The sequence below is a fragment of the Gadus chalcogrammus genome, chromosome 23, assembly GCF_026213295.1.
Source record: "Gadus chalcogrammus isolate NIFS_2021 chromosome 23, NIFS_Gcha_1.0, whole genome shotgun sequence".
Taxonomy (NCBI): Eukaryota; Metazoa; Chordata; class Actinopteri; order Gadiformes; family Gadidae; genus Gadus; species Gadus chalcogrammus.
This window is the reverse complement of record NC_079434.1, coordinates 2,896,534-2,913,002: the sequence shown is the minus strand read 5'-3', so window position 1 is coordinate 2,913,002 and position 16,469 is coordinate 2,896,534. Positions and strand designations below refer to the sequence as shown.

The following is a 16,469-nucleotide window of genomic DNA, read 5'->3' as shown; positions in this document are numbered from 1 at the left end:
CGAGTTTCAAAAGACTACACAAATTATCAACGTGGGATCGTTGACCTAGAGCAGGGCTATTCAACCTCCTTAACAAGTGGGCCGAAAAGGAAAACCACTGGGGGTTCATGGGCCACACAGAGTAAAACTACGTGAATGAATCGCTGCAAATAAATCGTACTTAAAGTAGTGTTAACTTAATATATATAGTACTATTACATTGAATAAACTTGTCAGACGCATTTCTTCGTTCTTCACTTTTAATCGTATCATTATAAAAGATTTTGTTCTCACATATTTTGGACACGTATTTAGAATTCAACAATGTTGTTTGAATCATCACAAAAAAGAACTGCTGTACATATGAGACATTTTGAGCCAGTGAGTCAGTGAGAAAGATTGCACTGCCTTGTTTGCCTAGTTTGGCTCATCCTGAGACACTCATGCAGCTTCTCATAGGTCATGGAGCAACGTGCCCTTGTTCTGATGGCATTCATATGAGAAAAGCTAGACTCACACGTATCGGTTGAGCCAAACATTGTCAGAATAAGTGATGCCAGTTCCTGATGGGGTACTGATACTGGCTAGTATCACCGGCTACACACAGAAACCTGATTTGCATGCAACAATGTTTCTCCTTTATTTTATTTATTTTTTGCATGCAACCTCTTGCGGGCCAGAAAAAAATTAAGAGGGGCCGCATTTGGCCCACGGGCCGCTAGTTGAATAGGCCTGACCTAGAGCAAGGAACTCAGACACACCCATAAGGGCACAGAATGATTCAGGAGTAAGATACAGATGTCTCTTTACGTGATTAAGATATATGATTAAGGCTCCAGCCCAACAGGAAGTGAATTAGTAGATGTGACTTATCAGAATCAGAATCAGAATCGGAAAAAGTTTATTGTCAAATACATTTACACATATTATGAATTTGTCTTGGTATTCGTTCGTTGCGCACGATCTTAACAAACAATAAACAGTAAACAATAAACAATAATGCAAGTATTGAAAAATGAGTACTGAAAAAAAATAAGAGTAAATAAAATTAAATACATTATACATTTATAAATAAAGTTATTCTATATGCATATACTTATGCACCATAATAAGATAAGAAGATAAGAAAAGAAAAATAATAATTGTACAATTGTGCGTGATGACACAAGTAGTGCAAAACTTGTTGTCATCATAGGCAGATGACTGTGGGTGTTGATGGAGGAAGGGGGGGTAGTGTGCGTGTCAGTGTCAGTGGGGGTCCGGGGCCGTTTTTGATGAGGCCAGATGCAGACGGGAAGAAACTGTTTTTGTGGCGGGAGGTTTTGGTCTTGACAGACCTCAACCTCTTACCAGAGGGGAGTGTTTCAAAGAGTATATGTCCGGGGTGGGAGGGGTCCAACATGATCTTCCTTGCACGCCTCAGTGTCCTGGAGGCATGCAGGTCCTGGACGGACGGCAGGTTGCAGCCGATCACCTTTTCAGCATAGCAGATGATACGCTGAAGTCTGCTCCTGTCTTTGACGGTAGCAGCAGCGTACCAGATGGTGATGGAGGAGGTGAGGGTGGCTCTATGATGGAGGTGTAGAAGTGCACCATCATGGCCTTTGGCAGGTTGAACTTTTTCAGCTGCCGCAGGAAGTGCATCCTCTGCTGTGCCATTTTGGTGATGCAGCTGTTCTGCTGCCACTTGAGGTCCTGGCTGATGACTGTGCCAAGGAAGCGGAAGGACTCTGCGGTGTTGACTGGGGAGTCACACAAGGTGATGGGGGAGGGTGGGGCTGTGTTCCTCCTGAAGTCCACAACCATCTCCACTGTCTTTAGAGCATTGAGCTCTAAGTTGTTTTGGCCCCACCAAGACACCAGGTGGTCGATCTCCCACCTATAGGCAGACTCATCTCCGACAGAGATGAGCCCGATGAGGGTAGTGTCATCTGCAAACTTCAGGAGCTTGACGGACTGATGACTGGAGGTGCAGCTGTTGGTGTACAGGGAGAAGAGCAGGGGAGAAAGAACGCAGCCCTGAGGGGATCCGGTGCTGATGGTCAGGCTGTTGGAGATGTGCTTCCCCAGCTTCACATGCTGCTTCCTGTCAGACAGGAAGTCAGTGATCCACCGGCAGGTGGAGTTGGGCACGTGCAGCTGGGAGAGCTTGTCCTGTAGCAAAGTGGGGATGATGGTGTTGAAGGCAGAGCTGTAATCCACAAACAGGATCCTGGCGTAGGTTCCTGCTGAGTCCAGGTGCTGGAGGATGAAGTGGAGGACCACGTTTACAGCATCGTCCACAGACCTGTTGGCTCTGTAGGCGAACTGCATGGGGTCCAGGAGAAGGTCCGTCATGTATTTGAGGTGTGACAGGACAATGGCCAACTTCTCTTTCCAATGACTTTAGATTAATTAATTTTTATTTTGCATGCACTTCAATGGCGCATTTGAGGCTTTTTGATTCACAACCCTGATGTTCTTTTGAAAAAGGTATTTTGAAAATCTTCTGTCATCTGCCTTTAACTTTATTGATGCATTCATGTTTCAAAAACTTTAAAGCATTATTCAGTTCTTTTGATTATCTTGTTAAACCATATTTATAAAATGAATGGAATGGATTTTTCTGCGGAAGAAAAGCAAACATTAACTTCTGGGTTTGCCCAAAAAGATTATGTTGGTCTAGTCCCAAAAGAAGAAGAAGAAATATCATCCTTGGATCACTCGAAAATCTGTGTTTTATTGAAAAACAACAGTTACATAAAATAACACTTACCAGCTCAGATGACTCCACAAAAACAGTGATTCAAACCACATGAAGCTAGGTGGCTTCTGGAGTAGCAGCGATATGAAAAGTTGCATTAACTAAAAAAATAAAGTCTTTCCTATGTCCTTTCCTAATAATAAACACTGATTACATTGTCGACTGCACAGTTTATTATAGTTTTTACTAAACTGGTGAACAGAATAATTCCATAGTGATCTAAATGTCCTCTAAATGACATCAATGGCGTCATTCTGACGCACCTGTGAACAATTTGCAATGAGTTTTAATTCCTGTTATGTGACAAATCCTCTGTAAAGTAGGAGCAACTGATCTCTTGCAGAAGCTTGCTTTTACCACAGGGTGGCACTACATCCTCACATAATATATTCTCATGTCGTCACACAGTCGTAATAACGAAACAGCTGCAGAAATACACAGACACAGGAAAATAATAGATAAATGTTTTTACAATTAGGTAAAATATAATAAAATATATAATTGGCAAGGCAAGGCAACTTTATTTATCTAGCACTTTTCATACACAAGGCAGACTCAAAGTGCTTCACATATAAACATTGTCATACAATAAAATAAAATAATAGATAAGTAAAAGAAAACACATGCAAAGAAATGAGTAAAATAGAAAGTTAAAAAGGCATTTTAGTATTAAATAGAAAATAAAGGCAAAGTTAAAAAAGCTTTTTAGAAAGTGCAATGTATTTAAGATTTAGCAGAAAGCTAAATCAAACATAAAAGTCTTCAGTCTGGTTTTAAAGGTGCTCAGAGTTGGGGCAAGTCTTAAATCCTCAGTGAGTTTATTCCAGCTATTTGTTGCATAGTAACTAAATCCTGCTTTCCCATGTTTCGTGTTTACTCTTGGGATAATTAACAGATTGGTCTCAGAGGATCTTAGTGGTCTAGAAGGCTTATGTAGTGGAAGCATATCAGTTAAATATTTTGGGCCTAAACCATGTAGGGATTTATAGGTTAGCAACATGATTTTAAAATCAATTCTCTGACCTACAGGAAGCCTATGTAACGATTTAAGAATTGGTGTAATATGTTAAAAAAAAATGTGGTCTTTGTTAGAACTCTAGCAGCAGCATTCTGAACAAGCTGAAGCTTCCTCAGAGTTTGTTTTGGGAGACCTGAAGGAGACCATTGCAGTAATCCAGCTTACTAGTGATACAGGCATGTACAAGTTTTTGTAAGTCTTCGGTGGACATGAGCCTCCTAAGTCTTGCCACATTTTTAAGGTGATAATATGCAGTTTTTGTAACTGATTTGATGTGACTGTTGAAATGTAAAGCCTTTCCGCTTTAGAACCAAATACAATTATCTCTGCTTTGTCCTCATTTAGTTTAAGGACATTTTGGCACATCCAGTCTTTCACTTGCTCAATGCACTGGCACAGCAGATCTATGGGCCGATAGTCATTTGGTGATAGCAATACATAGATTTGCGTGTCACCAGCATAGAAATTACCCTAATATTTATCACTCAACGAGTGTGTGTGTGTGTATGTCTATGGGTGCTCCCATTTCTGCATCAGCTTGCACTCATTTCATGTGTTTGTGTGTATGTGTGTGTGTGTGGGCATGTATTCAAGCGCGTGTATGCGTGTGTGTGCATGTGTGTGTGTTTGCGTGTATGTGTGTGTGCTGCAGTGTGCAACGTCTGCATGCCTGAGCGTGTGTCTGCTTGTCAACTTTACGTATACAGGCGTTAGGACAGCCAGCATGCGGCCCCCCGTGCGTCACAGAGCACTATAGAGGCTGAGATAAGTCATGGCTAATCACTCTTGCGATGCTCCCAGTGCAGTGAGATGATAACAGGTAAATCAATTAGGGGCCAAGCGGGGCCCGTCCTCCAGGGGCCTTTCAGCGGGACAAAAGACCCGCGGGCTAGAGGGATGAGGGGTGAGGGTGAAGGGGAGAGGTGAAGGGAGTGATTGCGAGGGCACACCTGTGGCCCTGGGGGGAATCAGCAGGTATGTGGCTATCCTGTATCCTGCTCTCTCCCTGGGGCCACTGGGGGCCAAACACTGACATTGCACTGGTTAAACATGCCTCCCTCGGGAATGTCTGTTTGTGTGTATGTGTGTGTGTGTGTGTGTGTATGTGTGTGTGTGTGCGCGCGTGTATGTGTGTGTTTGTGTGTGTGTTTTTGTGCGTGCCAGTGTGTGTGCGGACATGGCAAAAGAACAACTGCAGTACTCAAATTAATGCATCACTAATCCACTTGTGCACAAAAAGACAGTACAAAGGAGCTTGTGGGTGTGTGCATGGATGTAATTGTAAGGGTGTGTGTGTGTGTGTGTGTGTGTGTGTGTGTGTGTGTGTGTGTGTGTGTGTGTGTGTGTGTGTGTGTGTGTGTGTGTGTGTGTGTGTGAGCTGGTGTGCGTAAACTTTGTAAACGATCTGATGCAAACACACTGCAATGATTCTCTCCTGACGTAGGCCCGTACATGCCAGATCATCTTGTTTTAAAGTCGTCAGGCAACAACAGGTTTGTAAACTGTGACAACAAAGGACTTGAAGGGCTCAGTGTCACCGGAGTGGGACCCATGGAGGAAGCCGTCCTGTACCCGGCCGAGGCAGGGCTCCGGTGACGCCTGGCCCATGATTCACACCTGGCCACACTTAAGTAAACAAAAGAATGTGCATCCCAGACTACGTCACTCAAATCGTGACGGAAGTCTGTGTTATCTGATAGTCTGCCTGGAAGTGATCAACTGTAGACTGTGTGGCAGGGTGGTGATTAAAGGGATTCATTCAAATGACATCAGATAGCATGGTGCCTCAGAGCATGGGGGCGGGGTCAGAAGTCGCCATGGTGTTGCTGACTATTAACCCCCCCCCCAACCCCTTCTGTACATTCAACTACGTGAAATAAACTTTGATTGCTGTGAGGATTTTAAGCTCTACTGGTGATCTGATAGTTGAATGAGATAAACAAATTTAAGAAGAGCCATCATACTTTTTTTTTTATTTCGAGATATATCATTGCGATTTCACTTTCTTTCTGCCCTTTTTTTCTTTCTTTTTTTGATATTTCCACCATCACCCTTCTTTGGATCCACACAACAGCCCCGGCTGTTCGATGGAAGTATGTTCTCAGCTGCCGGTGCCTCTGGACAGGCCGGTTCCAAAGCACGTCCTCAGCCGGAGAGGAGCCATTAGTTTCAGCTCCAATTCATCCCTGTTCGGAGCTCCTGATCCCAGACAGCTGTCACAGGTACACAAACACTCAGACCGTTTAGCCCACTTCGTTACTTGGAGGATTTGAAGCTCTAGTGGTGATCTGATTGTTTTGTGAATGATTCGACGAACCGGTTAAGTGTTACAGGCTTGTCCCCCAATGGGGCCATAATCAACATATACACATGACCCCAATGACAACGGTCCAGAGGATTTCCCTCTCACCTTTTGAAGGTATGAGGCTTTTTGGTCGAACAAATTGCCCAGTACCCATTCCTTTATTGGGGCCTTATACTATTTACCAGACGCATTCATTTTTGGCCTAGTTTATCAGGTATAGAAAAATCATCCATCAGGCAATGAATGGCATAATCTAAGGTTTAAATTGTGCCCTAACTATGTGTTTTTATCTGCGCCGAGTAGAATACATTACATACTGAGTCATCTCAGCCCACCAAATACACCAGCATGGCAAAACAAAGAGGTGCAGAAATGATTTTCTTTTTCTTTTATTTCCAAGCCTACATTTGAGATCCATTGTAAATCCCAGTTCCCAAGTACTATGACTATGAGTCATACAAGCAAGGTAATCACAGGCACTGATGTGGACCTCTGCAGGGCAAGCCCCGCTGTGGAGGGATACCCTTGTGAAGGTCCGTCTACACATGACTGCTCATATCAGTCTTGGGATCGCCCTGTCCCCACAGCCAATGGCGAAGCGCTTTTCAAAACTGGTCCCCTGTGACAACCAATCGGTGTCGCGGGGACATCAGTTGCGGTGTTACCATTGGACGTGTTTGCGGAAAGGGCGTTTTTGTTAGCTTCAACACCACCATCTCTGGCAGGTGGTGTATATGTGCTTTTAAACCACAACGTAGAGCTTAATGCTTAGGGAGGTTAAGTATGTAGTTATAGGGGAAGCAACAAAAACACGTTCGTTTATATTCTTTCTTTTCGTGACCTTTTTCTACCCGCCGGATTCGCAGAAGATCGGATGACCGTCGGGGTTCCCTCTGTTCAAGCTCTCTCAATCCGTACCTCTCCGGTGTGTGTGTCGGTGTGTGTGTGTGTGCGTGTATGCGTGTGCGTGTGTGTGTGTGTGTGTGTGTGTGTGTGTGTGTGTGTGTGTGTGTGTTTGCGTGTGTGTGTGTGTGAGTGTGTGTATGTGTAACTGTGGTGAATGAAGACGACTGGTTCTTTATGCTGCTGTAGAAAAGAAGGACCTGGATCCTCCTACATGTTGCTGGTATCTCTGTAGTCCCACCGAGGCTGGATGGACACGGTCCCTGGGACGACAGACAGGCTCCCCACCCGAGGCTCTCCCTCTTCATACAGCCTGGTCGCATCCGATCTGCAGCATCGGTGGAGGACATCTTCTGAAGGTGGTCCTGCCTTTTGTTTTAATTTTGGGATTAATGATCCGCGGATCTCCAATACTGCGATGCGTCGGTGTGCGGACCTGCTGACACAACATGAGGAAGCCTTTTTATAGAGATCCAGAAGATGGTAAGGCCTTGTCGACCGTGGGCCTGGATGTGAGTGGACTGAAGAGGGTAGGAGCAAATGCAAAAGCAGCATGAAAATCCGAATAGAATGAGATAAACGAATGTAAGAAGAGCCATCTCTGAAGGCCTTGTGAATAAGTTTGAGACTCTCACCATGAGCACACACATTGGAGCTCACTAACGGATCCTCTCCATACATCTTTTTCGATTTCAAGATTTTGCATTGCGTTTTCACTTGATTGCATTCTCCCTTTTTTGGGAGATATTTCTACCACCATTCTTCTCTGGATCCAGCCCTGACTGTTCAATGGAAGTATGTTCTCAACTGCCGGTGTTGCCTCTAGACAGGCTGGTTCCAAAGCACGTCCTCAGCCGGAGGGGAGCCATTAGTTTCAGCTCCAGTTCATCCCTGTTCGGAGCTCCTGATCCCAGACAGCTGTCACAGGTACACACACAGACCGTTTAGCCCACTTCGTTATTGAATGTTATCAGTTAGCGTTGGAATGGTGCTTTGAATCGCACATGCCCACAAACTTCAGGGATTTCAACCCGTTCATTGGAATCTTGCAGGTGGTTGTTTTTCTTTCCTCAGAGTCCAACACACACACACACACACACACACACACACACACACACACACACACACACACACACACACACACACACACACACACACACACACACACACACACTGTGTGTATGTCTGATATGACCAACATAATGATTTGTACAGCAATGTAAGGCAGATCGCGTGCATAGCTTTCATTCTCTAAAGTTGTGACTATGGGACATTGGTGAAAAGCAACCCAAGGCTTTATCTGTTAGGAAATTCTTGACCCATTGACAGCAAAAACTTAACCCAATCAGTCATGCGTTCAACGTTTCTTCACTCCTGAAACCCCCCCCCCCACACCACCACCACCAGAGAAGGAGAACTAAGTCATGGGTCTATGTGCCCGTCAGACGATTCTTTCCTCCCCCAAATTGACACTTTCAATTCAACGTTCACCAAAGCTTTAAACAAGATGTGGGTCAGGGTACTGGGGCACCACCTGCGTCAGTAGCGCAGGTGGTGTACTAGTCTGTACCATTAACCATTGGGTTGGGGGTTTCCCCCCAGGGCCGAACATGACTCACGTTTCACTCTCTGACTCCTAAGAATGTTCTTCTAAAAGCACATGGTGTGCTATGGTGCGTCTGTGGGAGGTTCACCACGTACACACAGACTCCCACAACATGTTGACTACATATCAGCGTATTGTTGAGGTGTGCGTGTGCGTATCTCATGGGCCATTTCCACCAGGCTCTTTGGTCTGGGCCTACACAACAGTGTTCCACATAACCACTCATGTGTGTCTGCTTTGAAGCTAGCTCCACCACCGCAGCACAAGCACTTCTTCAACCCCTCCAGAGGGGCTGACCCTACAGCTGGTCAGACGTCAATGGCCCCTCAGTGTGCTGGGGCCGACCCTCTCTCTGTGCTCTGTGGCCCCAGGGCTGCTCTTCTAGCTCCGGGCGTGATTAGCATTTCGTCAGATGTCAGGGAATGTACGCTATGTGGTTGTTGATAGGCCCTTTGCCAGTCGTTGTCCATCACTACCTCTATCTCCATCCAGCTGTCTCTCTATCCATGTCTCTCGCCCACCTTGGCTGGCCCCACTCATCATACCTGGGTCCGTCTTCTTTTTCTTTGGCCCAGTGTAATTAACACGCTCTCCCAGAACTGGGGACTGCCCCAGTTCTGTTACCTAGTCCGGTGCAGATTGGCTGTCTGGCTGGCTGAGTCATAAAACCTGCAAGAGTGCGGCAACAGTGCGTTGAAGGTCCAGTCACAAGAGGTCGGAACCTGCAACGCATGGTGTGGTGTGCTTTTTATATTCTTAGTTTTGGATTACACAGCTAAATAAGACCTTTTGATTGTCAGAGATGAGTCGGATCTCAAGAAGCGTCTTGCAATTGGAAGATGTCTCTTTGTCTTTATAAAGTCGATAAAGTTCTATCGCTAACAATCCCAACCAAGGGGGATGCAGCCTGTTATGCAGACCGTTTCGTTGATACCAGGGGGATGTCATAGTCCATAGTCAAATCTGATTGGTCGGGCCAGATACATCTCCGACTGATCGCCCAATCATATACGATATTTGTTTATATATTCAGCTCAATGATGCTTCCTTTTGTGGCAACTTTTGCGTGGTTAAATTGATTGGAAATACTTAATTGGCTTATTATTGGGGTTTCCTACATCGTCTGTGTATAGGCCAGGCGCTACACCTCTAAGTAAAGACCCAGCTTCAAGTGAGCTTTCATGTCAGCAACTGCATTCAATTTGACCGATAATATAAGCCTTTTATGATATAAAGTAGACCTATGTAATATAACATAATTCATATCATACATCCATATAATAAAAGAGTGTCCGGTCTGTTTGCAGACAGAGAGCTCTGTTCTGATTACACAGTATTCACATCCCATCATGACCCCCATCGATGAAGAGAATGGAGAAGGGTTTGACTGATTAACATTTGAAGCAATATTGCACAAAGAAGGCAAGACGAGTCAAACCTCCACTCGCTTAAAAACAATGTTGTATAACTTTCTAGAATACGAGCAATGCTGGGCTCATGTAGCGCCCCCATGTAGCGCCCCCATGTAGCGCCCCCATGTAGCGCCCCCATGTAGCACCCCCATGTAGCACCCCCATCGTCCCAATGGAAGACCCAGCTGTTGCGTGGCACAATTATCCTGACATGACGATACAGACAAAGTTTGCTTGATGAGTAGATGTGACCCAGACAAACGATTTTCCATTTTAGGGGTTAGAAACGGAAAGGCCTACGTTGTTTAGTTGGATATAATAATGTAAACAATGAAACAATGTAGACAAAATCAAATCAAGCTGGTGTGAACTGTAGTCATACTCGTAGTTGGCGATTCATCTCGGACACAAGATCAGTTATTGTATCTTGGTTGGGTGTTCTTTGTTGGGTAGCAGTCCATCCTGATCCCTGATGGTCGAGCATTTCTCTGGTTGCTCCTTTTTTTGTGAAACCGGTTCCCTTGTCGCTCGGAGAAGGCTAGGCTAACGTCAGTAGTGTTCCACAGAATATAGATGAGCCCATGTTTAGGGGCTGGGCGGGTGTGTTGAGGTGACCGCGCCGAGCAGAGGGAGGATCAACACGTCCTCCGCAGGTTAACAACCCTTCCATCTGACTCTTCTTATTGCGGTAGTGGCTATCACCGTGTTGTGCAGACACTTAAACCCTGCCCTTCGCGCGCCGCTTGCGTCTTTTGTCGCAGTGCAATTACTCTCCGCTAAAGATTGTTCTTTTGTGCGTTTGACCATAAGGGATGTGTTTGTCCTCAGTGGCTGCTGTGTTTTCGTGTGTGTGGCTCAACAGAGTTGTTTGTGGAAACGGGGGCTGCAGAACGAGGCAGTTAGCCATGTGTCGGGCTCTGGGGGCAGTGGTTTGGCGCGTTGCCAGCCTCGCAGATGGTCAGTTTTAGTCTCTCTGGCTCTCTCTCTCTGTCCCCCTCCCCCCTTCCGTGTGCCTCTTAGATTAAGACATTTCCTCTTGTAAACAGGACAAAAGAGGAGAGCTTGAGTGACAAAGTCCTGGAGGAATGTGTCGCGCTGTGCCCCTGAAGTGAATGTCATTTGGTAAATATGCCCTTGGAGAGGGCTGGCAGGAGTCAGTTGGAATCTGTTTGCCCAGGAGAGTGCTTGGCTTTTATTCTATTCGCACACATTGCCTCTTGAAATGTCCAGAAAAAAGTGATGGGTTATCTTTTTTTCATAATGTGATCCGAGGCTAGCCATGACTGGAATTTTAATAACGGTAGTACACGGATACACAGTGTAGAGCTGCCCCGGGTATTAGGGGAGGATAACAGTATAACAATCCTATTTTCTGAGCTCCTAGGAATGAGAGCATGAGGCTGATTGAATCAGTCGTCCCTCTGGCTGTGGGGTCTGGGAGGGCCTCCAGGGTCTGGCTCTGGCTCTTGGAGTAAACAGTCAACACACAAGCAAAGTAGATAAGATAGTACAATGAAAGGACTTGGTGCAACACATACACACACACACACACACACACACGCACACGTTGTATGCCATGGCTCGTACATACCTATTATTTAGTACCAGTAAAACATGAACGCACACAGTGTTTTCATGATAAGCTGTTGTAATTGACATTTGCTGTTTGCCGCTTACTCGGATAGAAAAATCAATCAACAGATGCTGGATATTGATGAGGCCAAACACAAAACACAAAATGGGCCCCATTGTTTTCCACCCCCCTTCTGTACATCTTCATTTCCTGTCAATCATAATCCTACAGCTGTTCTGTGGAAAACAGAATATGGTGCAAAAACATCATCACCCTGCTGCTAATTTGTACCGTTTTGATTACGTGCTTTTAAAACATGCGGTCTGTGTGCCTCAGCCTATGGAGAGTATCACATCTACCTCTGTGGTGGGTTCACCTTGCCTGCCTGAACTTTAACTGAACCCTCACAGCGGTCTGCGTTCTTTTTTTATTGCTAAACGACCCCTTAAACGTTGAGAAACTGAAGTAAGTACGCATGGTTCCCGTGCATCTCTGCGTCCGATAAGAAGAGAGCAAACGGCAGAGCTTCTTGTCTCTGCAGAGTGCTGATCTGAACTGGAGCTGCGATAAGTGACGTTGCATTGACGTCGTTCTCAGGATGTGGTAAGAGTTCACTGCTCGAAGAGCCTGTCACACTCCCGGCCTTTTGTTTCACAACCTTGTACAGAAACAAAAATAAATGAATCCAAAAATAGAGTTTCTATAAAAAAAAATACTAAGTTGCCAGAAGTTGGTCACGGTTTGTTCCTGTAGTTTGGAGGGGCTTCTACACCCCACGTGTGCGGTTTGTAGCTGGTAAACATGATTCGGACAAAGCCCACATCCTTTTCCAAAGCCAGTCTCTCTGTGTGCCTCTGTGGGGGAGGGCTGCTCAAGGGGCCTCTCGGGTCACATGACCGCCTGTTTTGTGCTGCAGTGTGGAGTGCAATCGCCCGTGAGAAGGTGGCTCATATCAACGCAGACCTCTGACACCGCGTCAGGGCCTCTGGGTTCCCCAAGCCTCAGGAGAGCCTTTTTTTATCACAGCCCAGATCCTATGCACCAGTATTTAATATTCCTGTTATAAAATACGCTGAATTAGACAAACGCAGCCGGTAGTGCTCTGTGACTGCAACAAACAGTTATCTATGCTCTAGTGAGCGGCTACGGACTACGAAATAAGAATGCTCTGGGGGCTCACGGACAACAGACCTGTTTCTAATTTTTGATGGTGGCGGCATGAACAGGGGAGTGGGGGTGTGGGTGTGGGGGTATGCACACACACTGAGGTAATTAGAGTCTATGGATGATGTTCTGAAATGAAAAGACTTCCACCGCCAGCGAGCAAGACACACCGCAAGCAGGGGGTAGGAGGCAGGCCCACCGGCCTCCCCTCCCCCTCCCCTAGGCCTGTAGCTGCCCTGTCCTTATGTTGCCTCATGAAGCCCAGATTAATGCAGCCCATCTATCGCCTGAAGCGCTCCTTGTGTAAAGACACCTTAAAGCCTTTATGACACTTTAGTTTGAGAGAGAGCGATAACTGCTTATTGTTTTAACTGCCAGACAAGTGGCATACGCTGTTCTGTGCAACAGTAACCACCGCCACCCCCCAACTCTACCCCCACCCCCCAACTCTACCCCCACCAGGCCTGCTCTGCCTCTGCTCACAGGCATTAGGATCCGCCATTCCGTGCGCTCGCTCGGACCACCCCTCCACCCCCACCCGACCCTACTCCAACCAACCCCCCTCCCCTCAGGGACTGCACTGTAGCCGGAGTGTTTCAAAGTAAAGTGTCCTCATAAACCACCGTCAGCAGCCGGTAGACTTATTCTGTGGCTTATGCAAAGGCCAGAGAGTGCGCGCGCACGCTCACACACACACACACACACACACACACACTGTACACACACACACTGTACACGCACACACTGTACACACATACAAGCAGCCACACATGCTTTCTCTCTCTCAGAAGACCTGTGCCGTAAAGTCCATGTTTATGGTCTCGCACTCACTTACTGGAATGTGGAGTCCCACACGGCGCCGGTACGCCAGGGCCCATAACTCAGGAGGAAGCGTTGGGGTTATGAAGCCGCGGGCCGCGGCGCCTCCGTGCCGCACAGCTTTATGGGTTGTTTGTGTTTATGGGGCCAATGTTTTGACTGTCCGCCCTTCTGTCTTTCTCTTTCTTTGTTGATTTGTCAAGAGTTTATGAGAAGGCATCAATCTATTTGCCCTAAACCTCCCCCCCCCCCCCCCCCAGAGAACTACTGGCCACATAGCGTATGACATCCCGCAGTGGACCACGTGGAACGGGGAAATTGGGAAATGCTGGGCAGCAGGCTAGCATAAGGTTCTCACGCGTGGTCATAAATCGGAAGTGTCCTGAAAACGATTCTGAAAGTGGACCTCTGTTCACATGAACAGCGGCTTATGTTCTTGTAAGAAACGCATCACAAGTTGATCCCGTTTCAGGCCATGGTCATATTCTTGGTCTGCGCCAGCGCACTACATCTTGGTTTTGTCCTGGTTCGACCCAAACAAGGTCATGGTGAAGCTGCGCCACCATGCTCCTTTACAATAGCATCATTTTGTTACATTACATAACATTGCTGTCGCAAACCGAATGTTGTTTTACGTTGTTGTTTCCCATTTAAATTCTAAAATGGTTAAAGTGGTTAGTACCCGTTTGATTGGAAAGACACATCCAAAGGCAACACAACAACATCACCAGTCAGAACTGTGTGGAGAAGGTGGGTGGCTTTGGGAACCACTCTCTTGGTCTGAGTTGCACTTCTGTGTTTCATATGTTGGGTGGTAATGAAGGTTTGGAGCAGTGCTGGGAGATATACAGTGGCTGTATGCAGCGCTTGTTTGAGTGCTCTCACTGGAAATACGACTTAAGGTCCAGTGAAAACACACTAATAAAGGTGTTTTGTTCACTGTGCAATGTTTCAATAAAACTGCACCGCAGCATTCGTGCTATTCCAGATAAGAGCGGGTAAACAAGCACACTATTCGGATGATGGCCACCAGAAAAGGGAAATAGGCGGAGTATATTAAGAATTGACAAGCCTGTTATTATAATTATGTAGAGATTGTTTATACTGGGAGAGGTGGAGGAGCGAGCACAGTTGATTCATGAGGAAAGATGTCAGGCACTGGCAATAAAAAAAGACCACCTATGCAATAAAAGAGTAATCTTTCTAATTGAGTGATTGCTCACACCTTCTCTTTCAAACAGTTTTTTTCTTTTCAGTTCTCGCTTTCCACGCATGGTCGAGGATCTGCTAGTGATAATATTACAGGTGCTTTCGGTCCAAACCCGGATTGGGCAGATTACAGATTAGTGGGGTATATGTTTTTAAGGCAAGGCAAGGCAAGGCAAGGCAACTTTATTTATATAGCACTTTTCATACATAAGGCAGGCTCAAAGTGCTTCACATATAAACATTGTCACACAATAAAATAAAATAATAGATAACTAAAATAAATCATATGCAAAGAAATTAGTAAAATAGAAAGTGCAATGTATTTAAGATCAGATCAACAGTCTCTCTGGTAACCACGTCGGGACCCCAACCCGACCTAAAGGAATTTGGTACTTTCTCTGGGACTCCAACCCGGATTCTAGTCAATTTCTATTCTAGGCTAGGACTCTATTCTAAGACTCTAACCCAGATTCTAGGACTCTAACCCAGACACACGTCGGAACTCTAACCACGAACCAAAGGCCTTATTCTGGGACTCCAACCCAGAATGACGTCGGGACTCTAACCCAGACAGAACTCGGGTCTTTCTCTGGGAGTCCAACCCAACCTAAGGAACTTGGTCCTTTCTCTGGGACTCCAGAGAAAGATGATTGTTGTTGTCTCTATACATGTGAGCTGATACTCTACTACTAGTTTGAGTGCGGTGTTCACATACTAGCAACTAGCATTATAAAGCCAGTCAAAAAGCCACTCTCTGACATGTCTAAAAAATAAATGGTTGGCTGTACAATTGTCAACCATGGTTCTACAGACTGATATAAGAGAAGGTTGAAATACCACACCTATAAACCTAGAAAAGGAGAGCAGGGATGGACGAGGACAAGTCCCAAGGTGGTCCATCAGCTGATTCCTAGAGGTGGGTCTCCCATAGGAACTGAGGGAGGACCTGAACTCTGTTTAGCATTAATGGGGTCGAACATGGATCTTGTAACGTTATCATCATCTGTTCTCTAGCTGTGCAGGGAGGGGCAGCCTGAGATTTATTTCCTCATTCTGTCCTGTCTGCATCTTTCAATCAACCACTTCCTCCTTGGAAGTCCAAGCAGAAAACTTGTTGGATGCGCGGTGAATACACATATCCTCCAAATGTCCCTTTTTACTTGTTCATTCTCCATGGAGCGAGGTCAGCTCAGTGAGGCCACCTGATCCCTCTGCCTTGTACCAGGGCACTTCTCCTTCCTATTGTCAGCTCCAGCAACAAAAGCCTGAGTGTACAACAACTGAGATCAGGTTAAGTGTGTGCGTGTGTGTTTTCCTGGCACACACAGAGGCTTGGCATGGGTGTGTGCGGTGGGCCAGCCATGTAAGGGCAAGAGCGTCACAATTATTTACAGCAGAGGCATGATCATAATCATTTACAGTAAGCGACGTTGCTGTATGTCAACACGCACGGCTTGTTGAAACTGAAACACTGCTCACCCACATGGGGTCAGGCTGTTGTTTACTGGTAAATAAAAGATGTGGCTTGGATTGGTTGAGTTCATGTGACATCAAAGGACTGAGAGGAGAGTAATGCATTTTAATTGTGTTTGTGTGTTATCTTTAGCAACGTAGCACTAAACTGACACACACACACACACACACACACACACACACACACACACACACACACACACACACACACACACACACACACACACACACACTCTGACATGTATATCCAGTCTTCTGGATGTCA

The 16,469-nt window shown here is 45.9% G+C and overlaps 1 protein-coding gene across 3 annotated transcripts in view; it reads left to right on the top strand.

The window, feature by feature from the left end:
* The first annotated feature begins 6,698 nt into the window (after positions 1–6,698).
* The window catches only part of pde7a (phosphodiesterase 7A), a 23,187-nt gene continuing 13,416 nt past the window's right edge, over positions 6,699–16,469 (top strand). The window contains exon 1 of one of the 3 annotated variants that reach the window (XM_056583727.1): positions 6,699–7,875. In XM_056583727.1, coding sequence (XP_056439702.1) covers positions 7,738–7,875 — 138 coding nt within the window. In that variant the 5' untranslated portion in view covers positions 6,699–7,737. The remainder of the gene's footprint in view (positions 7,876–16,469) is intronic. The other 2 variants (XM_056583726.1, XM_056583725.1) reach the window with 2 other exon arrangements.